Here is a 22,640-nt window from a genome sequence, read left to right as displayed (position 1 = left end):
GGACACACACACTTCTAATGTGCAGAAAGTATCGGGACACACACACTTCTAAAGTGCAGAAAGTATCGGGACACACACACTTCTAATGTGCAGAAAGTATCGGGACACACACACTACTAATGTGCAGAAAGTATCGACACACACACTACTAATGTGCAGAAAGTATCGACACACACACTTCTAATGTGCAGAAAGTATCGGGACACACACACTTCTAATGTGCAGAAAGTATCGGGACACTTCTAAAGTGCAGAAAGTATCGGGACACACACACTTCTAATGTGCAGAAAGTATCGGGACACACACACTTCTAAAGTGCAGAAAGTATCGGGACACACACACTTCTAATGTGCAGAAAGTATCGGGACACACACACTTCTAAAGTGCAGAAAGTATCGGGACACACACACTTCTAATGTGCAGAAAGTATTGGGACACACACACACTTCTAATGTGCAGAAAGTATCGGGACACACACACTTCTAATGTTCAAATATCATATTCATCAGTTATTGTTCTCACTTTCACATTCAGGAACACAACAAAAGACCCGAGTGGACACCCACAGGTGTGGCATCAATACACTATTTCATTATGGTCTGCAAGTAGGAGGCAGGATCACATGCAGGATCACATGCACGCGCACATGCACATTACCGAGCTCTGCCAGCTCATTCAGAGCAGCCAGAATCCGGGTCCAGATGGAGAAGAGAGCACCTGGACTTGGCCTCCTCCAGTTTTAGTGTCTGAGAGTGAAAATAATGCAGAACTTTAACAGTTTGTTGCTTGAACTGAGGACAGATCGCTCAGATTGAACAACAATGAGCCTGAAAGGCCAGCCGTAGATGACTTTGTGCAGACGGTGGAAGGCGCTTTGGGTAAAATACGCTGTCTTCTGTGAGGCTGATAGTTTGTTTTCCAGCACAGAGTCGGCTCCATGGAGCTCGAGTGACAGTGGATGACTCTCCACAGAGGAAAACAAACCAGTTTTTCAAAAATGTCAGAAATAATTGGATCATAATGTGATTGTGAAGCACGTCCTCCTCCATCTGCAGGAGGAGGCCGTTCAGCGCCACTCAGGTGGGCGCATTCTCCTCACTTAGTTCTTCCTTCAAAAGGTTCTGGGACAACAGGCTATGAGACAGAGATGCTTGTGCCGTTTACCCCAAAGGATAAAAATCTAATCAGAAGCATCCTAAACTGTGCTCCGTCTGCACTGGAAATGATCCGATCTGTATCGTGTCCGAACAGAATCACAATCAGGATGTGTCAGAACACACATTCAGCCCTGACCCGGCCGTCTGTCTGGACCTGCACTAACAGCAGAGCTGATGAAGCTGCTGCAGCCTCAGCTGAAGGATGTCTGGAACCGTTACGAGCAAACACCGAATCTGCGTCAGACAAGGTGAGAGCATAAATTCTGGATGTCCTTCACTAAGGCCCTCAGAATGAGACGAAGAGGCTCTGGGTGTGTCTCAGGCCGGCTGGTTGTCATTCTGCGCCCCGAAGCACAAAGTGGACACGGCGAACGTCATTCCTGAGCACTTACTCTGGAACAGACAAGGTCCTCATAAGGAGGCTGGAGGGGAGCCAAGGCTAAAATCACCCGACTCACAAACAGGAGAATAAAGCCATTCCTCAGACACTTGGTCCTTATTGTTTTCCCCTGAGTTGCATCTTAGGTTCACTGATGAAAAATCTTACATTCTGTTCAGCTGGTGCAGTGAAAGCTGCAGCTGCAGCCTGCTTTCTGCACTGATATGATCCTCAGGGTGGTGCTTCATGTCTCACTGGGCTGTCTTTGGGTTAATACTGGAAAAGATTGCATGTATCTGCCATGATTACCAACCCATGAACACAACTGTGGCATTTTATTTTGGTCCCATCTAACTTAAAATGTGTTTTAGTTTCGATTTGTCTCACCTTACAAAATGATCCAGCCTCCGCTCTCTGCCTCATTTACCTTAGAAATAAATGATTTAATGATGTTTTATATCCCAGCATCAGAATCTGACCTCAAACCAAACTATTTGGAAGCTCAAAAGTCTGCTTTTTCATGTACATCTGCCATACAAGCAGCTGCTCTTAACGTTAGCCACCAAAACTTAAACAGAACGCAGAGAAATGGAGTTGAAATTAAAGGGGAACTCCTGTATTTTTAAACCTGGACCTTATTTCTGGCATGAAATACGTTCATCTGCTCACAGAGAACAGTTTGGTGAAAGTCGGCGTCCTTCGGAAGATATTTAGATAACTGGAGATCCATATAACGGAGTGAACGGGGCTTAGAGCCTCTAAATAAGGCATTATCTGTCTTTATTTCACCAATACTTTAAGAAGAATGAATGAATGAACGTGTGCTATAGCTCTGTTAGCTCATAGCTGCTGTTATGTGGCTACTTGCAGCTATAGGAGAGCTAACGGAGGGATTTCTACACAGGCACTCTACTGGGACCACTTCATCCACACGCCCCCCTGCAGCACAGTTTATTCACTCCGTGCTCTGTGACAGTCGGCTAACTTCACACAGAGTTTGCTGCTGATAGTTTTGTGCAACATGGCAGGATATTTATCAGATTTTGACAACGTGAACGAAGACTTTGAGTAAGATGGACGTTCTTACCGGAGGGAATGAGCTGTGCTGCAGCCATGCTGTGGATGAAGTGGACCCAGTATCCCCTTTAAAGTTGATGGAGCTGATATGGGATCAGTGGCGTTATTACCTGCCCAGAGGAACGTTTTGCAGTGAGTATCTATGAGAATGTGCCTTTTCAGTAGTTTTCAGGCAGTTTATCAGCGGCCTGAGCTCTCATAATGTAATAACATGCTTTAAAGGTTGTAAAGAACAGTTAATACAGCCCTGAGATAATCTCTCTGAACTGAAGTGTAAATCAGAAGATGGGAAAGGAGTTCCAGTGCTGTCTCTCTGTACCATTAAGACCTGAGCCGGTGAAAAAAGGGCAGAATATGTCTCCTTTGGAGATGAAACGTGAGAATGGAAACCCACTGTTTGGGTTTATTCAGGCCAGAGCTTATAATGGAGTTTTTCCAGTATGACAAAGGGTTGAAAATCTAGAAAAGTTTCATAAGAGACACAAAAAACACAGCTTTGGTTGGTTAGAAACATGGAGCAAAACAAGACCGGCTGGGATGATTAGCAAGAAATATTATATCCCAATACGGAGTCATTTAATCTCTCAGCTGCACCTCCTCCAGTAAACGCCAGTTTCTGCTGCCTCGTACTCTAATAGGTGCTGCTAAAGCGGGTCAACACGCTGTTAGCAACACGCTGTTAGCAACACGCTGTTAGCAACACGCTGTTAGCAACCTTTAGCTAACATCAGTAGCTCGTCAGCACATGGCTCAGCTCACTTTTCCTCTGATATCATTTCCTTTTTCTGATGGCTGATTATTTCTCTCATGGCCTAAAATGTGTGTATCCAGTTTTTTTGGCTCTCTTTACCATCAGAACTCCTGTATGGATCAATTTTTCTCATTATAAAACTCTTTGCTATCTTTGCTATGCTCCCTCATGCCTTTTTTGTACACAACTCTGTAACTAAAAGGTCTCAAGATGGTATTTCAGGTGCTCTCACGCAGAGTTTCTGGACTGGAAACTCAACCCCACAGACATGCAGGACATCATCCAAACAGCACAAACAGATTGATGGATGAAGCTGAAAGCTGTTTAAAAAAATACGACATATGCTTGGTTGTAGCTTGTAATGGAAAATTCATTCTTCCTTCCAATGGTGGGCTTGTTATAATGATTCTTGCCACCTTTTGTGGAGCATTTGGAAAACTGCAAAGCAAGCAGGGAGGAGTTTGTAAGCAGGTCAGTCTCTGAAGGCATCGGGTGCAAAAGCCAAGAAGCTTCTTACGAAAACTAGAACGGATGAGCTGAAACTCCACCATGAAGAGGGACTTCTCCCTCTGCAGTTACACTTTACAGTGCAGAGTCACAGCTCTGTGCTGTTGCCCCACTTTGCTGCATCGTCAGCTGTTTGCACCCTAATTAAAGATGACCATTTATCACGCAGTTCCATTTCTAAAAAGCTGTGCCTGCCTGTAACCAAACCTCTAATTCAAATGTGTCATACAGACTTTTTCTTGGTTTAAAAATAAAAAAATCGCCCGGTCATCAGTTTTCTTGGTGGACGCCATCTTTGTTTGCTTGATCAGGAGCAGGCAGATTGAATGTGGAAGCTTAGCTGTGTGTTTACTCACTGATGCTTTGAAATGAACATTTTTCTTTGGCCAAACTCGCATCCAATGGCTTGAGTTGACTGGAAGTAATGAAGAGGGCGTCACTCCCAGTGGGTCAATGGGAAAAGTGCTCCTGGCAGCACAATGGTTGGATAAACCTGCTGTCAGAGGGACGAAGTCAAGTCAAAGGTTAGTTGTTGTTTTTTTTAATAAATAACCCTGAATATATCAAGGCTAAAAGATCTGATGTCTCAGCAGGACCTGGAAGAACCGGTCCATGCATTCATCTTTAGGAGGTTTGATTATTGTAAAAGCATCTTTAAAAAGTCAGTCAGACACCTGCAGCTCATCCAGAACTCAGCTGCTGGAGTCCTACTGAGACCAAAGAAGTGGAGCACATCAGTCCAGCTGTGAGGTCTTTCCACCGGCTGCCGGTCCATCAGAGGATAGACTTTAAAGTTCTGATGCCGGTCCATCAGAGGATAGACTTTAAAGTTCTGCTGCCGGTCCATCAGAGGATAGACTTTAAAGTTCTGATGCTGGTCCATCAGAGGATAGACTTTAAAGTTCTGATGCCGGTCCATCAGAGGATAGACTTTAAAGTTCTGATGCTGGTCCATCAGAGGATAGACTTTAAGGTTCTGATGCTGGTCCATCAGAGGATAGACTTTAAAGTTCTGATGCCGGTCCATCAGAGGATAGACTTTAAAGTTCTGATGCCAGTCCATCAGAGGATAGACTTTAAAGTTCTGATGCTGCTCTATAAAGCTCTGAATGGTCCAAAATACATCAGTGACCTCCTGACCCACTATGAACCTTCCAGACCCCTCAGGTCATCTGGATCCGGTTCTTTATCAGTTCCCAGAGTCAGAACCAGACCTGGAGAAGCTGCATTCAGCTTCTATGCTCCACATGTCTGGAACAAACTCCCAGAAAGCCTCAGATCAGCTGAAACTCTCAGGATTTAAGTCCAGTTCTATCTATTTTCAGCTGCTTTTGAATAAGCTTGAGTTTCATATTCTAACTCCTGATTTTATCTTTCATATATATAATTTTTTCTGATTTTATCTATTGTTCTTAATTCCTTCTTTTGTTTAGATTTTAAATCCTGCTTTTTATTTCTTCTGTTTGACTTTGAATCACCTTATTGTTGAATTGTGCTATAAAATAAACCTGCCTTGCCTTTTCTAGCACTTTGGATTATGACCTGGGTCTTTTGAGAATTTACACCAAAATCTGGACATACATATGTTTTAATTTGACTTTTTTTCCTAGAGTTCTGTCTATAGAAGATTTCAGAAGAAGAGCTTAATTTGACCCTTTTCTTCACTCTAGAAAGTCGGGCTGCTTTCTTTTCATCTATTTTCAGCTGCATTTGAATAAGCTTGAGTTTCATATTTGAACTCCTGATTTTATCTTTCATATATATCATTTTTTCTGATTTTATCTATTGTTCTTATTTCCTTCTTTTGTTTAAATTTTAAATCCTGCTTTTTATTTCTTCTGTTTTAATGTCTCTGTGAAGCACTTTGAATCACCTTATTGTTGAATTGTGCTATAAAATAAACTCGCCTTGATGGGTAACATTTCTTTGACTCATAGGGTGACAAAGACTCACATCTTAGATGTTTTATGCCAATGTTTTCCAGAGCATTAAATTCAAACCAGTGAAACTGACCGAGCATCAGATTAAATGGATATTTGTTCTAGTCCATCAATTTTTGTGCATAGAACATAATAGCAAAATGCTTCTTTTTGTCCTAAACTAGAATAAATGGGTCACATCATTTCCCCAGTATGGACATAAAGTCTCTCTCCAGCCTGGTGTCCTGTTTGGGGGTTCAAGGATCATTTATTTTCACCTGTTTTAGTCATTCTTAATGGAATCAGTAAAATCAGCATGTTGGCTCAATTTATTTTAACGATACAATCACTTCAGGCTCATAATTTACACTGAAAAGTCAAACAAAAATCAGTTTACAGCACAAATAAACTGACAAACCATCTGAAAACATGTTAAACTCTTAATATGGATAATATCATGGCAGAATAATGAAGGCGAGTGACAAGCTGAGACAATAATCACCTTCAGTAGCTATCCCTGACTTTTCTAATATATTCTCATTTATGAACCCTCAGAATTAACTGTACTTTGTTATAAATTCCACTTTGTGTTTCACAAATGTAGAAAATAAGCGACTGAGCCAAGCTGGAGCAGCAGAGGACACATGGCATGAGTTCAGTTTAGTTTAGTAAGGATTTTACAACCCTAAAGTCTTCTATCAGGTGCTGAAAAAGTGTCAAAGATGGTTTTTGAACTATTATTTATTCTCGTTTTGGTATAGAAGGTCAAAACTGTCATGATTAACCCATTTGTTTATTTAATTCAATTCAGTTTTATCTATATAGCACCAAATTACAACAATTGTCATCTCAAGTCACTTAAATAATAAAGTCCAGTTCAAGCCAATTGGAATTCAATTCATTGTAATCATAATCCAATGAAATCCAATTAATTAATTAAAAAATAATCCAATTAATTCACATAGAGCCAATTCAAAAACCAATATCCTAGCTAAGGAAACCAACAGATTGCACCAATTATTTATCTATTATCAACAAAAAAATGTCCTGAAATACACCTTGAAACATGAAGTTATGTCTGCAGCTCAATTTATTGGCTGATAAATGTGTTCTGATCTACCAGTAAACGCCAGTTTCTGCCGCCTCGTACTCTAATAGGTGCTGCTAAAGCGGGTCAACACGCTGTTAGCAACACGCTGTTAGCAACACGCTGTTAGCAACACGCTGTTAGCAACACGCTGTTAGCAACCTTTAGCTAACATCAGTAGCTCGTCAGCACATGGCTCAGCTCACTTTTCCTCTGATATCATTTCCTTTTTCTGATGGCTGATTATTTCTCTCGTGGCCTAAAATGTGTGTATCCAGTTTTTTTGGCTCTCTTTACCATCAGAACTCCTGTATGGATCAATTTTTCTCATTATAAAACTCTTTGCTATCTTTGCTATGCTCCCTCGTGCCACATGGCATGAGTTCAGTTTAGTTTAGTAAGGATTTTACAACCCTAAAGTCTTCTATCAGGTGCTGAAAAAGTGTGAAAGATGGTTTTTTAACAATTAATTATTCTCGTTTTGGTATAGAAGGACAAAACTGCCATGATTAACCCATTTATTTATATATATTTATCTATATAGCGCCAAATTACAACAATTGTCATCTCAAGGCACTTAAATAATAAAGTCCAGTTCAAGCCAATTGGAATTCAATTCATTGTAATCATAATCCAATTAATTGATTAAAAAATAATCCAATTCATTCACATAGAGCCAATTCAAAAACCAATATCCTAGCAAAGGAAACCAACAGATTGCACCGATTATTTATCTATTATCAACAAAAAAATGTCCTGAAATACACCTGGAAACATGAAGCTATGTCTGCAGCTCACTTTATTGGCTGATAAATGTGTTCTGATCTACCAGTAAACGCCAGTTTCTGCCGCCTCGTACTCTAATAGGTGCTGCTAAAGCGGGTCAACACGCTGTTAGCAACACGCTGTTAGCAACACGCTGTTAGCAACACGCTGTTAGCAACCTTTAGCTAACATCAGTAGCTCGTCAGCACATGGCTCAGCTCACTTTTCCTCTGATATCATTTCCTTTTACTGATGGCTGATTATTTCTCTCGTGGCCTAAAATGTGTGTATCCAGTTTTTTTGGCTCTCTTTACCATCAGAACTCCTGTATGGATGAATTTTTCTTATTATAAAACTCTTTGCTATCTTTGCTATGCTCCCTCGTGCCTTTTTTGTACACAACTCTGTAACTAAAAGGTCTCAAGATGGTATTTCAGGTGCTCTCACGCAGAGTTTCTGGACTGGAAACTCAACCCCACAGACATGCAGGACATCATCCAAACAGCACAAACAGATTGATGGATGAAGCTGAAAGTTGTTTAAAAAAATACGACATATGCTTGGTTGTAGCTTGTAATGGAAAATTCATTCTTCTTTCCAATGGTGGGCTTGTTATAATGAGGTAGCTGCACTTTAGGGGGGATTCAATGCTTTTAGGGCTGAGGCTGGTCTTTACGACTGTGTCTGGGTAACTTCAACTGATGGCTGGGGAGGAAAGGTGGAAAAACAATCAACTATATAACCTATATATGGGCAATATAACCGAGTGTCTTTGCCTCAGTGGTCAGAGAAACTCTGTATTCTGTACTGTGCTGTTCTCTCTTGGAAGATATCATTATAAAGGCCTCTTATCTCCTCACAAAAGTGACTCTGTGCATTACTAAAATTTCCACCACAAGCTTCAAAATCAGCAATAGAGCAGAAAAGAGAATGAAGCAACAACTGTTCTCAGGATTAGAACTGCATTCAGACACAGACTCGTAACTGGGGAGCTGGGGAGTTCAGTTTGTGCTCTTATGTGCAGACTGGCTGCAGTCTTTATGTGAAAATGTTTCCCACCAAAGACCATCTCCAACACGCAGATCTGCCGTCCTGCATGGTCGGCACCGTGAAGTCCCTGTTCAGACCCTGAAGCTTTCATTTGTAATTAAACCCCCTAAAAGCCCCACACATCAGATGCTTTTTGAGTTGTTTTACAGGCTGAAATACACCTTGAAACATAAAGTTATGCCTGCATCTCATTTTATTGGCTGATAAATGTGTTCTTGCTCTTGATGCCAAACTGGATGAACCCATGCTGGACCTCACTGTTTAATGGCTCCCTATTTTTAATCTATTTTTTACACTCATATAACTCTTTATCTTGGATGCCTTAGCTTTGCACACTCACTCACATAACTGCAAACGCTGTAGTTTGTGATAAATCCAGAATTAGAGAACTTGGAGGCAGCCTCTTACTGAGAAAAACATGAAAAAAGACGTTTTAAAGCATGATAACACATTAGATTCAGCCATAACAACAAAGGTTGGACGTCTCTGTTGGGTCTCGATTTGACCCCACAACCAAAGAAGAAGAAACCTCTGAAGCAACGTACCAAGCTCTGAAAGGTAGCAGCTGATGATCTAAGAAGCTTTTAAGATGATTTTTACAAAGTTCTCCTTCCCAAAGTCTACATCACAGGTGGATAATTTCCTTTTTCAATGTTAATATGACCTAAAAAGGTCAGATTTTAAATAAAAGAAAATTAAAGCAAATCTATAGCCTGGAGTTAAAGTTTACACTTAAAAGACCAAACCGCACTTTAAAAGAAGAAGAGACTATAAAGACACTCGATGTGGCTCATGAATCCCTTCAGTCCTGACTTCATCTTCTGATTGAAAATCTTCTTATTGGTCAAACTTGGCCAGAGGGCGGGAAAGGGGATGACATGATGTTAATATGAAAAAAGACGTTTTAAAGCATGATAACACATTAGATTCAGCTATAACAACAAAGGTTGGACGTCTCTGTTGGGTTAAGCTGCTCAGTACCTGCTTGGAAGTGTTTCTGAGTGGTTGTAGAAGCAAAAAAACAGACTAAACTTCAACTAAAACCAATGGAACAGTTTCACTCACCGCTCGTGGTTCAGACTCGTGCCCTTCGAGCATCGGAACAGCCTCGACTTCTAGCTTCAGTCTCTCCACGAAGCCGACTGATTAGTTCTTGTTCATAAAACCCAAACCCACTGGGTCATTGGGGGAGCTGAGGGTCGATTTGACCCCACAACCAAAGAAGAAGAAACCTCTGAAGCAACCTACCATGCTCTGAAAGGTAGCAGCTGATGATCTAAGAAGCTTTTAAGATGATTTTTACAAAGTTCTCCTTCCCAAAGTCTACATCACAGGTGGATAATTTCCTTTTTCAATGTTAATGTGACCTAAAAAGGTCAGATTTTAGATTAAAGAGGTTAAATTAAAGCAAATCTATAGCCTGAAGTTAAAGTTTACACTTTAAAAGAAGAAGAGACTGTAAAGACACTGGATGTGGCTCATGGCTCCCTTCAGTCCTGACTTCATCTGAAACGATGGAGCCCACATCGTGAACGGGGGGGCAGAGCTGGTCTGACAGCACAAAGAGCCCAGCTGTGTGGGAAGAGATTTCAAACATTGCATCATGGCAGCTCCTCCATCATTCACAGAACTCACTGCTTTTCCTTCCTCTCGCTTCTCTGAAAGAGTTTAAAAAGCCACAGATGGATGTGTGCGTTATCTGAATCCTCACCTTGGCTGCCATCCTCACTCCCTCTCATCCTCGTTTCAGTTATTCTTTGTTCTGTCATCTCTCTCCCTGATTATTCTTTACCCGTCTCTCCTCTACGTTCATCCTGAGCGTTTCATTTTTGCCTTCTCCGCTGTCCTGTGATTATGAGGCTTCGTCCTTGGATTAAAGCCTTTCTGACAGACTCGAGGTAAAGTGATTTTCACTCTGCTTTATGGGCAGTTTGTGACAGAAATGCAGCCCTTTCCAGCCACATATTCATGTCCCAATCCTTTCAGCTCTGACCACATGCCGACCGGTCCCTTTTACCTCATCAGAGGAGACGCTATAATGCAGACTACGGCGTAGAAAGAAGGGGGTTAAAGGTCACCCCAAGGCTCGTAAACTAATTAAAAACCTGTAGGAAAAGTACTGAAACAGACCCCAGGGGTGCTGTTCAGGTGTGGCCGACCTGCTGAAGCTTTCATTTGTAATTAAACCCCCTAAATGTGACTTTTTTTTCCACTTTAACTGTCAGATTTCAGTGATAATTAATTGCATCATTAGTAAAAGTGGTACTGGTGCCTGTTTCCTTTGCTTTATCTTGTTTTTACCATTTTTAATGGAGAGTTTTACAGGAGAAAACTCAACAAATTGAAACAGTGACACAATAATGAGCTCGTTATCAGCCTGCGGGTCATGTGACCACTGCCCCATTTTAATTACTGCTCACTAACAGCCTACAGGTGAGCAAACTGGAGTGAGTCAGAGGTGGGTGGAGGAGAACAAGACATTTCCTTTCACACCTTTGTGCTCCTGCGGCACTCTTTGTTTCGCCTCCCCTTCGCTCGCCCTTCTGTTTTCATTCTGAGGCCCCATTAAGGACAAAGATGGCGGTCAGCGGTGATCAGAAAGTCCAGGCTGGACTCTGGCAGGTGACGTCAGCAGCGGATAAAACCCAGCTTCAGTCGGTCTGCCAAGACTGCAAACACACAACACACTTCCATTTTAAAAGGGTGTGCTTGAGAGGGAAAGTGCTGCAGCTTGTTCTCTTGTCCTTGCATTCATTTCTGTTTGTGTCTGCAGAACCGCTGATTTTCCACCTTCAGCAGCAAAAGGTGTTCTTTAAATGGTCGTATTTCTGTTTTACTTTTGGAGTAACTCAAACCTTTCCCTCTCCAAAAGAACTCTGATCTGACTGAAGCCTCCGTGTTTAAGCGAGAAGAGAAGAAGAAGAAGAAGAAGAAGAAGAAAACGGGCAAGGATAGATAATTGCAAAACAGAGATAAAGAAAATGGATTTGGGCTCAATTTCGTGCCTGAACCCCATCATCAATCCCTGCTGCTTGAACCTTGCGCTTGTTTGGCAACACTCAGAGGAAAAGCCTGTCTGAGCAAAGCCTCCCACAGATAATCTGCTCTCTGCTGGGCGGAACAGTGTGAGTTAGCAACACTGTCAGCGTTGGGACAAATGGTCTGAACATCTCTGACGTCAGAGGACACACAAACACGTGTGAGAGCAACACCTTGCACTGATTTCCACTTCATGAGGCCAGAACCTGCCGTTTAACACAGGAGAAACACACAAGCAGCCATGACTCCTGCACACGCTCAGCTGGAGGCAGCCGGGCAGCAGCCGTCACACACTAATAAATGTAATTAGCTTAGTGTGAGGCGCGGCTCAGTCTTTGATCTGAACTGTGTGAAAATTACATCCCACTGAAAGCAGCTGCAGAGGGGGGGGGGGGGGACCAAAAACCCACGAGTGAAAGAACTTGGAACAAGCTCTGGGTTTGGTTCTTATTATTCATCATTTCTTTTATCTGTGGGGCTTTTTGCTTTCTTTTTCTCCTGCAGAAACAAGCCATCCTTGTTCAGTCTTTTTCTAACTGTGCTGCCATGACCTTTAACCTTTAACATGCTAACTGAGGCCTGTAGAGTCTGAGATGTATGACCTTTAACCTTTAACATGCTAACTGAGGCCTGTAGAGTCTGAGATGTATGACCTTTAACCTTTAGCATGCTAACTGAGGCCTGTAGAGTCTGAGATGTAGCTCTGGGCTTTTTCACCTTGAGGTGACCTTTAACCTTTAACATGCTAACTGAGGCCTGTAGAGTCTGAGATGTAGCTCTGGGCTTTTTCACCTTGGGGTGACCTTTAACCTTTAACATGCTAACTGAGGCCTGTAGAGTCTGAGATGTAGCTCTGGGCTTTTTCACCTTGGGGTGACCTTTAACCTTTAGCATGCTAACTGAGGCCTGTAGAGTCTGAGATGTAGCTCTGGGCTTCTTCACCTTGGGGTGACCTTTAACCTTTAACCTGCTAACTGAGGCCTGTAGAGTCTGAGATGTAGCTCTGGGCTTTTTCACCTTGAGGTGACCTTTAACCTTTAACATGCTAACTGAGGCCTGTAGAGTCTGAGATGTAGCTCTGGGCTTTTTCACCTTGAGGTGACCTTTAACCTTTAACATGCTAACTGAGGCCTGTAGAGTCTGAGATGTAGCTCTGGGCTTCTTCACCTTGGGGTGACCTTTAACCTTTAGCATGCTAACTGAGGCCCGTAGAGTCTGAGATGTAGCTCTGGGCTTCTTCACCTTGGGGTGAACTTGCTGGGACGTCCACTCCTGGGAAGATTGACAGCTGTCCTGAATGTTTTCCACTTGTGAATAATCTTTCTCTCTGTACAATGATGGACTCCAGATAGTCTGGAAATGGCCTTATAACCCTTCCCAGACTGATGGGCAGCAGCAGCTGCTTCTCTAAGATCATTGCTGGTGTCTTTCCTCCTCGGCATCGTGTTAAACTGACAGAACTTCTGCTTTTATAGAGCTGCTCACACTGACTGATGATCAATTAACCAGAGCATTGATCAGCAGCTCCTGGCTGCTTCTTGCATCTTAATTCCATCCCAGAATGGCACCAACCCAGAGGAAGGCAGCTCTCGACATACTCTCTTTCTTTGCATCCTCTTGAGATTTTAAACCGAGCTTTTTTCTGTGAAAACAAGAGAAAACATCCAGTGAAAAGGCCTTGTTGGTGTCAGAGGTCAGAGGTCAATGGGCCGACTGGTTCCAGATGACAGGAAGGCGACAGGAAGGCAACAGGAACTCAAATAAGCGCTCGTTCCAACCAAGGAATGCAGAACAGGTGGAGCCCTGCAGAAGATGGGCTGCAGCAGCAGGAGACCCCACCAGGTGCCGCTCCTGTCAGCCAACAGCAGGAAACTGAGACTAAAGTCCACACAGGATCACCAGAACCGGACAAGAGAAGACCGGAAAAACGTTGCCTGGTCTGACGAAACATTATTACGGTGGTTTACTTTCTTTATATGTGCAACTTTTGCTTTATTTACGTCTGAGAATTGGTTTTCCACAGCATTAGACTGACTGATTTAAGACTTATTTGGACTTATTACTGGATAATATGAAAACATTCAGTTTTGCAGAGGCAGGTAAATGAAAAGGTGGAGTTAATCTAATGGGACCACAGCAGCATTACCCGACAGCTTCATCATGTTTGTCTGCTCGTCTCATCAGATCGCCGCTGCCTTTCAGGCTCCTCTGCACTCACCTTTATGTCCTTTTACACATTTTAAATCTCAGAGTGCAGCCAAGATTACATTTTCCTCTACAAAACGCCGTGTTAAACAGGTAAATCCCATTTAAAAGGTCGTGTTTTCAGCAGGAAAAGAGTCTCATTGGATTGCACCTGGCTGCCTGCCCTCCAGTATGTGTCTGTTTCCATCTGTATATTTAAGATATCTTTAGTCCTTTAGTCTGACAGCTGGTTGCTTAGAAGACACAAATCCTGTTCCTGAAGCTACAATCGTATGTTTTAAAACAGGAAATCACTTCTGTCATTAGAAATAACTAATAATCCTCATTTTTTACCTCAAAATGATTCATTTCAGGCTGCTGGACGAACAAAGTTGTTCTCAGATTCAATGCATTTACCATGAATCCGGGTTCAGTCCGTACTGAACTTGGCAAAAAGGCGTTCTGTAACATGGATCAGGCTCCAACAGAAGCTGAAGCTGTCCACTTTTATTTCACTAGAGGACTTCAAATTACTGTATTATTATTGTAGGAAGGCTGGTGAGACAGTCAGTGGAGATCTGCACATGTACTGTACTTAACTAGCCCTTTTTTTCTTTAATTTTATTATTATTAACTGTCACATGTTCCTGTTTTTGTCTCTTGTACGTTCAGTTAATCTGTAACTTTGTGTTTTGCTGCCTGCCTAAAACAGGTTTCTCTTACAAATGAGACCCTGGGTCTCAGTGAGATTTTTCCTGTATAAATAAAGGTTAATAAAATAAAAAAGACGAGTATTTCAGCGTCTCATTAAACCTGTTTCTCCCGTGTGCCAACGACCTGTTGAGGCTTTTCCAGAGGATGCTGGGCCCCACTCATTCTGTCCATCAGACCCTCAGAATCCTTCAGTGGCTGAAAGTAAAAGCAGCCTCGCAGCGCAGAGATTCGGTTAGTGAACTCTCTGATCTGCAATTATTTACACAAAACCTCAACATATTCTCCTTTTGGCTGAGCTTCCACGCATCTGTATCTGTGCCCACACTCCTCAGCGACCGCTTTCAAGCTGATTTTTCTCCCCTCCACACATAATTACTGCAGAAACTTCAAACTGAAATGGTTTCTTGACACTCGAGTGCTGATATGCAGTCATGTAGCGGCATGATTGATTTATTACCTCATTCTGTGTTCTGAGGGAGTGATTAGTGCTGATAAGAGCTGCTGGGAGTGGTGGTGTCCTGCTGTGAACAGATTTCAGCACGATTCGAAGTGTTGAACGGAGATAAACGCAGACGTACAGATGCAGACATGGAACTGCAGCACTTTAGACTTTTAAAGCAATGACAAAAGAGGCCAAATGGAAACAGAAAACATGTTTTTAATTGGCTGATGGGGAGCCATAGAGAATAGACATGATAAACATGAAAAGAAACGATATAAAAGCAGAAATCAACAGTCCTTCATCAAGAACAGAATAAAGTGACTCAAAAAAACAAGTGTCAGAAAACTAATCACACAACTCCATGAACCAGCAGTGATTTTAACCAACATCTTCCTAAATCTGCAGACATATTCTGTGCAGTTTGAGTTCTCGGGCGCGTGGCGAGCGTCGGACGTTCTGCAGCGCACTAAAGACGCAAGAACCGTGCGCAGAAATGGCTCATTTCCCATATTTACAGGACTTTGAACACATCACGAAGCATCTATGAAGCTTAAAGTACTGCAAAAATCCAGCAGCTCTACTCCAGGTTGGCCTTGAAGCCGAATTTCATCACAAATCACTCATTTGTCACTAAGTTTTAAAGTGATTTCTGCACCATCTTCTAATATATTGATTAACAAAGTGAGGATTTTGCAATGAAAGCTGGAAATCTAACAATTTGGAGGTGCAGGTCGACTTTTTCTAAGGACAAACCTACATTTAGACACGATAAATCCAATTAAAAATGCACATTTAACGCGGTAAATGAAAGTAGGCGCCTGCTCTGGGGTGCATGTATAATTTTTCCATAATGACACCTTAACTTACTTCTCCGTTGCTGCAGTGATCTGAAATTTCCATAAAACTGGCTGCAGTGCCGTGCCGTGTCCATCTGTTGGTGATGGATTTCCTCATGTTGAGCAGTCGGAGGCACCAATCTGTATTTTTTTTGCAGAAACTTGCTGTAATTTCAAATCATCTCCAGAGCAAAGTGGAAAAATTAGAGCTGGAGGCTTCTGGCATCACAAATATGATGAAATGCTACATGTGGGACCCCAAAAAATATACATTTTGAGTAGAGCTGCAGGATTTTTAAGGGATGTGGAGGCTGGAAGGCCAACGTGTGACTTTGCGTGGGTCATGGAGCTCGCTGTGATGCTTTATAAAGAGAAAAGAATTGCACTAAATTCTGTGCGACCCAACAGTCGGGAGGAAGAATTGCACGTGTAAAATGTATATACAGGAAATACATAAAAATGCTGAGTGCTTAGTGTTTATTAGAACGTAGCAGCAGTGAGTTTGGAGTCATTTGATGGTAAATGTGAAGATTACAGGAAGGAAACCGTGAAAAAAATCATCTAAAATATGCTTTTTGGATGGATAAACATAAGAGAACTCTGGCTAGAGACAGTTGAGCTGTTTCTTAATGGTGATGAAGCTAAATATACACAGTCTCCTACAAAATGTGAGGAACTTTGCAGGTAAATATGGTAGAATATTAAGACTGGTCTCAGAAAAGTGTGCCTGATTATAAGCAGCTAAATGCTCCTCTAACATCTTAAGACAATTTTAAAGACAGAAAGAAAGACCCAGAAATGACTACTGTGCTCTCTGAAGGTGAATTATTTGGCCACTCTGGAGCGGAGGCGCCTCTTAATGATCTGATGGTCGCTTTCTTTCTCTTCCGGCATCCGGCTGATGATCTAAGACAAGACGACAGGATGAAATGTTACTGTCAGTTCAGGTCTGGGCCGGGTTGTGGGAGAACACGGATTGGCACCGAAAGTTGGACTTTCAGGTGGGATTGTTTACAAAGTGCAGACGTAGGAAAGTAGGTTTAAACTGTTGAGGAAACAACCACTTCTACTGGGCTGGGCAACAGAATTTCTCTTCTGTCTTCACATCGCTGGGCAGGTCTGGGGATACTACGAGCCCCCGGTCGGCAGGAGGGAAGGTACTGACCGCCGTCTGTCCATAAGCACAAACTGCAGCTCAGATTACCCAGCTGCCCCGGAGAGGTGCCACCTGGGGGCTTCAACGCCCATGTGGACAATGATGGAGGGATGTGACTGGGAGAAAATGCCTCTTAATCATCTTCGGCATGGATAAGGTAGACTGGACCTTGGACACCTTCCATGTGGGAGATCCTGGGTTCAAATCCCCTGCATGAAAGGTATTACCTCCAGTAGGGACCCTTAGGCAAGACCCCCTTACCCTATCTGCCTACCTGTAAGTCGCTTTGGATAAAAGCGTCTGCTAAATGCATAAACATAAACATAAACAAGGTGGTTCTTAAGTGTTCCCAACTCCAGGCCACCTGAGGCCAAAGGCTGATGATGGACTCTGTGGTCATACCATCAGACCACCTGGTCCTGGGGGAGCTTGTTTAACCCAAATGGGTCTGGAGGACACCCTATCCATGATATCTTCAACTCACACCTCAGGCAGAGGCGAGTTTTTCTCATCTACCAGGGGGAAGCCCCCCCACCCCTTCCCCATCACCTTGGCAGAGGTAGTTTTACAGCTTCCCAGGTGCCTAAGGCACCAGGGTTGGATAAGATTCGCCCTGAGGCTCCGTGTGGGACTGTTGTGATGCTTCAAGCCCCCACGGAGGGCTGGGACAACGGCTGCGGAGTGGAAGATCAGAGTGGTGGCTCCTATGGTTTAGAAGGGGGGCTGAAGAGTGTGTTTGAACTACAGGGGGAGCCTCCCAGGAAAAGTTTATTCCAGGATGTTGGGGAGGACGCTCTGATCAACTGTCCCACCTCAGGTTCAGGAGGCGCGGTGTGGTTTTCGCCCAATTTTCGGGACTGGATAGTGTAATGGTATGATTTCCACCTTCTGTGTGGGAGACCTGGGTTCAAATCCCCTGCATGAAAGGTATTACCTCCACTAGGGACCCTTAGGCAAGACCCCCTTACTATCTGCCTACCTGTAAGTCGCTTTGGATAAAAGCGTCTGCTAAATGCATAAACATAACATAAACAAGGTGGTTCTTAAGTGTTCCCAACTACAGGCCACCTGAGGCCAAAGGCTGATGATGGACTCTGTGGTCATACCACCTGATCCTGGGGGAGCTTGTTTAACCCAAATGGGTCTGGAGGACAACCTATCCATGATATCTTCAACTCACACCTCAGGCAGAGGCGAGTTTTTCTCATCTACCAGGGGGAAGGACCCCCCACCCCTTCCCCATCACCTTGGCAGAGGTAGTTTTACAGCTTCCCAGGTGCCTAAGGCACCAGGATTGGATAAGGTTCGCCCTGAGGCTCCGTGTAGGACTGTTGTGATGCTTCAAGCCCCCACGGAGGGCTGGGACGACGGCTGTGGAGTGGAAGATCAGAGTGGGTCCTATGTTTAAGAAGGGGGGCCGAAGAGTGTGTTTGAACTACAGGGGGAGCCTCCCTGGGAAAGTTTATTCCAGGATGTTGGGGAGGACGCTCTGATCAACTGTCCCACCTCAGGTTCAGGAGGCGCGGTGTGGTTTTCGCCCAATTTTCGGGACTGGATAGTGCAATGGTATGATTTCCACCTTCTGTGTGGGAGACCTGGGTTCAAATCCACTGCATGAAAGGTATTACCTCCACTAGGGACCCTTAGGCAAGACCCCCTTACTATCTGCCTACCTGTAAGTCGCTTTGGATAAAAGCTTCTGCTAAATGCATAAACATAACATAAACAAGGTGGTTCTTAAGTGTTCCCAACTACAGGCCACCTGAGGCCAAAGGCTGATGATGGACTCTGTGGTCATACCACCTGGTCCTGGGGGAGCTTGTTTAACCCAAATGGGTCTGGAGGACAACCTATCCATGATATCTTCAACTCACACCTCAGGCAGAGGCGAGTTTTTCTCATCTACCAGGGGGAAGCCCCCCCACCCCTTCCCCATCACCTTGGCAGAGGTAGTTTTACAGCTTCCCAGGTGCCTAAGGCACCAGGATTGGATAAGGTTCGCCCTGAGGCTCCGTGTAGGACTGTTGTGATGCTTCAAGCCCCCACGGAGGGCTGGGACGACGGCTGTGGAGTGGAAGATCAGAGTGGGTCCTATGTTTAAGAAGGGGGGCCGAAGAGTGTGTTTGAACTACAGGGGGAGCCTCCCTGGGAAAGTTTATTCCAGGATGTTGGGGAGGACGCTCTGATCAACTGTCCCACCTCAGGTTCAGGAGGTGCGGTGTGGTTTTCGCCCAATTTTCGGGACTGGATAGTGCAATGGTATGATTTCCACCTTCTGTGTGGGAGACCTGGGTTCAAATCCACTGCATGAAAGGTATTACCTCCACTAGGGACCCTTAGGCAAGACCCCCTTACCCTACTTGCCTACCAGGACCAGATCTTTACCCTTGCAGCGTAACGAAGGGGGTCCAGTTTGACTATCCATCCCGTGTCCTGTGGACTCGGAGCAGGCTTACGACCATGTACCAGAGGGATTCTGTTGTGGGTGCTGCAGGAGTTCGGGCTACCCGAGTTGCTTTGGTGGGCTATGCAGTCCCTGCATAACCAAGCCATGACCTTCAGCGTGCACTGAACTGGAGACCAAGCTTCTCAGCCAGAAAAAGGTCAGGAAGGCAACTCCAGCCCACCAGCAGACCTCTAATTTCTCCCCGTAGGTAAGGAGCCATGTGAAGGTGGCATCCTGATGCTTCTTTGGGCTAGTTAAGCCCAGCCGAGTCCCATCCACCCCCATCCCGTCACATTAAGGTGGGTATTCTTAGACTTCTTCTACTGAATCACATTAGCCTACACCGCCACCCTCTGGTGGCACTACGCAGCTAATTAATGGAAAGGTGCTGGATTCAAACTTTTTTGTAACCTTTCGAGGTATTTGCTGAGGGAAACCCAGCTTCTGTTATGCATCACTACTGCTTAGACATATTTTCAATCAGTTTTTAGGCTCCAATGACATTATAGAAATTAGGAGTTGGGGAAATAACTGAACAATTCACTTTTAAAAGGTTCTTTTTGGATCCTTAACTCTTTAACTGTGATCAGGCCTTCATTAGATGTTATCCAGAGACAAACTCTCCCTGCTAAACGGCCAATACATTCTTTTAATGTCAAACAAAAGCAGCCACATAGGATGAGACTTACTGGGTGGGGGGGCATGTCCATGGGGGAGGAGATTTCAGGCCTGTACAGTTTCTTTTTGCTCTTCTTGGCTCTCAGACTGAAGGAGGAGGAGGAAGCTGAATCTACATCGCTGCGACCGCTCACCAGACTCATCATCTTCTTGGCTGTAGAGACAGCATAAGAGCTTCTGATTCATTTGTTTAATGTGATGTGACGGGAACAAACTGAGGTTTGTAAAGTGCACTTATTCATTTTTTAAACAGCGGTTAAAGGCGCGGATGTCATCACCACCAATAAGACATTTGTTAGAAATTCAGTGAACCGAACCAGCCAGTCGTGATTGTTGTAATTTACTGTCTGGGTGAAACCAGAGGGAGGATGGGGTGCTCCTTAAAATAGGAATGAAAAACAAGAATAAAGGTAGCAGAGGGATGGAGGGTCAGACAACAGAACCCATGCTCGTGAACCCTGGAGCGACAATTAACTGAGTGAAACTGCTGGTCCCCTGAGGTTGAAACAAGGATGACTTTGCTTGATTCTCCGACCTAACTTTCCCCTCTAAGACATCATTAGTGTCCCTCACTTGCTGCCCTTGCCCAGTTACTGACTAACCTGCATCATCTCTGCCAGAATAGCTCCAGCAGGAGCTCTGAGGTTTGTTAAAACCCATCAGGGCCATAAGACTACCTGTTATAAGTGAAGGCAGCAGGGAGCTTTCAAGGCATTTATGAGCAAGCTTCGGTGTGACGTTAGACTGCCGTTAAAAATCAATTTAGATTGACTTATTGAGCCATAAAAAGAAGTTTTATTAGAGATTTTCGTGCGTTCCTGGAAAAAGCTGCAAATAAATGCACATTATCTTTTAACCAGTTCAGCTAATTCAGAGCTAACACAGAACAGTGTGTGTTTGATGCATGAATTACATTTAAAGGGACGTCTTTATTCAGAATTATCAGGCCTTAATAAACACCTGTTGTTTATTAAAGTTTCTCTTTTTTTGGGACACTGTATCTTGCTTTTTATTCCACTTAAATTGCCTTAAAAATTCATAATACTGAGCAGGTTTTTTTCCAGATACCACTTCACATCCATTGTTAGAAAAACTATATAGTTATACTATGAGAAAAGCTGCAAGAATAAGAGTTTCAAGAGTTTCAAGTCTCAAGAGTTTCAAAAAAAGCTGCAAGAATAAGAGTTTCTTATTCTTTAGCAGACAGAAGCTTTGGTCTTTAAGTTCAGAATGGGACACTTTATCTTTGTTAAAGGATCATCTGAATGTCTGATAAAGCTGTTGCTGTGTGATGTGATACGAATGCGAGGGACTGTGTTAAATCAGCGTGTGATATCGTTTTTATTCTGATCAAACTCTGTGTTTGTGTAAAACTTTGAAAAGCACCAAGAGGGTAAAGACGGGAATATCTTATTCTGTACTTTAAACTAAATTTAATGGGAAAACATCCTGATATTTAATGTCTTGTTTAGTGAATCTTCTGTCATGTGAAAGCTGCTACAAATTAAATAAAGATAAAACTAAGTCATGTTGCTTGATCTACCTTCATATTCTTGTCATTTTGAACTTGTTTCAGGTCTTAAAGACCTCTGAGGACCTGTTTTTGTGCGGTTCAGACTTAAGACTTCGGTCTTAATTGTCTGTCAGAGCATCATTTTACACTGTACAACAAGCAGTTCCAACCAAGCAATCTGATTGGGCAAGAATACATTTAGAACGTGCTCAAATCAGGGTGACAGCGCGCCGGCCTCATCACCTAAAATATTAATCCGCTGAACATAAACGTCAGCTCTGAGCTGAAAATGCTTTCTGTTGCTGGGTCGTCACTAAGGGTCGGATCATTTGCTGCAGAGGAAAACTAGTCTGCTGGCGTGACTGATTGTGTTTCAGTTATTAGTCAGACCCCAAACTTTAAAATCTGAGAGCAAACTGTCCATCAACATGAAATTATTTTGATTACACATTTTATTTTTGTTTGCATTAGTTTTATAATCGCAATATTACCCTCGAGGATGTGCTTTAACGTCATTTAACATCAGGACCGAGGCGCTTGCTCAATTTAATCTTCTTCCTTTAACTGGTCTTAGCCTCTGATTTTCACCTCTCTTAACTCTTTCTTATGCAAAGAATCGGGGTTTATATTTCTTACATCTCTGGAAAAACAACAAAAAGAACCCATCCCACTCTTCAGATTTACACACTGACCTTTGGAGCCGAGCAGTGTGGGGGAGCTCTGCAGGAAGCCTCCAATCTTCTGCAGCGTTCCCTCCTTTCTGCTGCGGATGCTGCTCGGGGAGCCATGGCAACCCGCAGGGGAAGAGTTCTGATGGCAGAGTCGTGAAACCAGGTTAGTCTGCCGGTATGTAACCAGGCTATGTTCCTGTAACACCCCTCAGGTAAATTAAGAGCTTGATTTTCTGACAGGAAACAGTTTTTCTGAGTAAAGAAAGTGT

The 22,640-nt window shown here is 43.3% G+C and overlaps 2 protein-coding genes across 2 annotated transcripts in view; one reads left to right on the top strand and one right to left on the bottom strand.

Annotated features, from left to right (window-relative positions):
- LOC140312735 (endothelial PAS domain-containing protein 1-like) overlaps nt 1–22,640 on the top strand; it is a 486,153-nt gene that overhangs the window by 385,224 nt on the left and 78,289 nt on the right. The gene's annotated exons all lie outside the window — the stretch shown is intronic.
- The window catches only part of kif20ba (kinesin family member 20Ba), a 65,065-nt gene continuing 57,728 nt past the window's right edge, over nt 15,304–22,640 (bottom strand). Inside the window, exons 33-35 of the mRNA XM_072390513.1 lie at nt 22,393–22,510; nt 20,199–20,341; nt 15,304–16,813 (exon numbers count right to left, since the gene is read on the bottom strand). Coding sequence (XP_072246614.1) covers nt 16,733–16,813; nt 20,199–20,341; nt 22,393–22,510 — 342 coding nt within the window. The 3' untranslated portion in view covers nt 15,304–16,732. The remainder of the gene's footprint in view (nt 16,814–20,198; nt 20,342–22,392; nt 22,511–22,640) is intronic.

Source organism: Leuresthes tenuis, unplaced genomic scaffold (genome assembly GCF_036924035.1).
Source record: "Leuresthes tenuis unplaced genomic scaffold, fLeuTen1.0.hap1 SCAF_8, whole genome shotgun sequence".
Lineage (NCBI taxonomy): Eukaryota > Metazoa > Chordata > Actinopteri > Atheriniformes > Atherinopsidae > Leuresthes > Leuresthes tenuis.
This window is presented reverse-complemented; position numbering and strand designations above follow the sequence as displayed.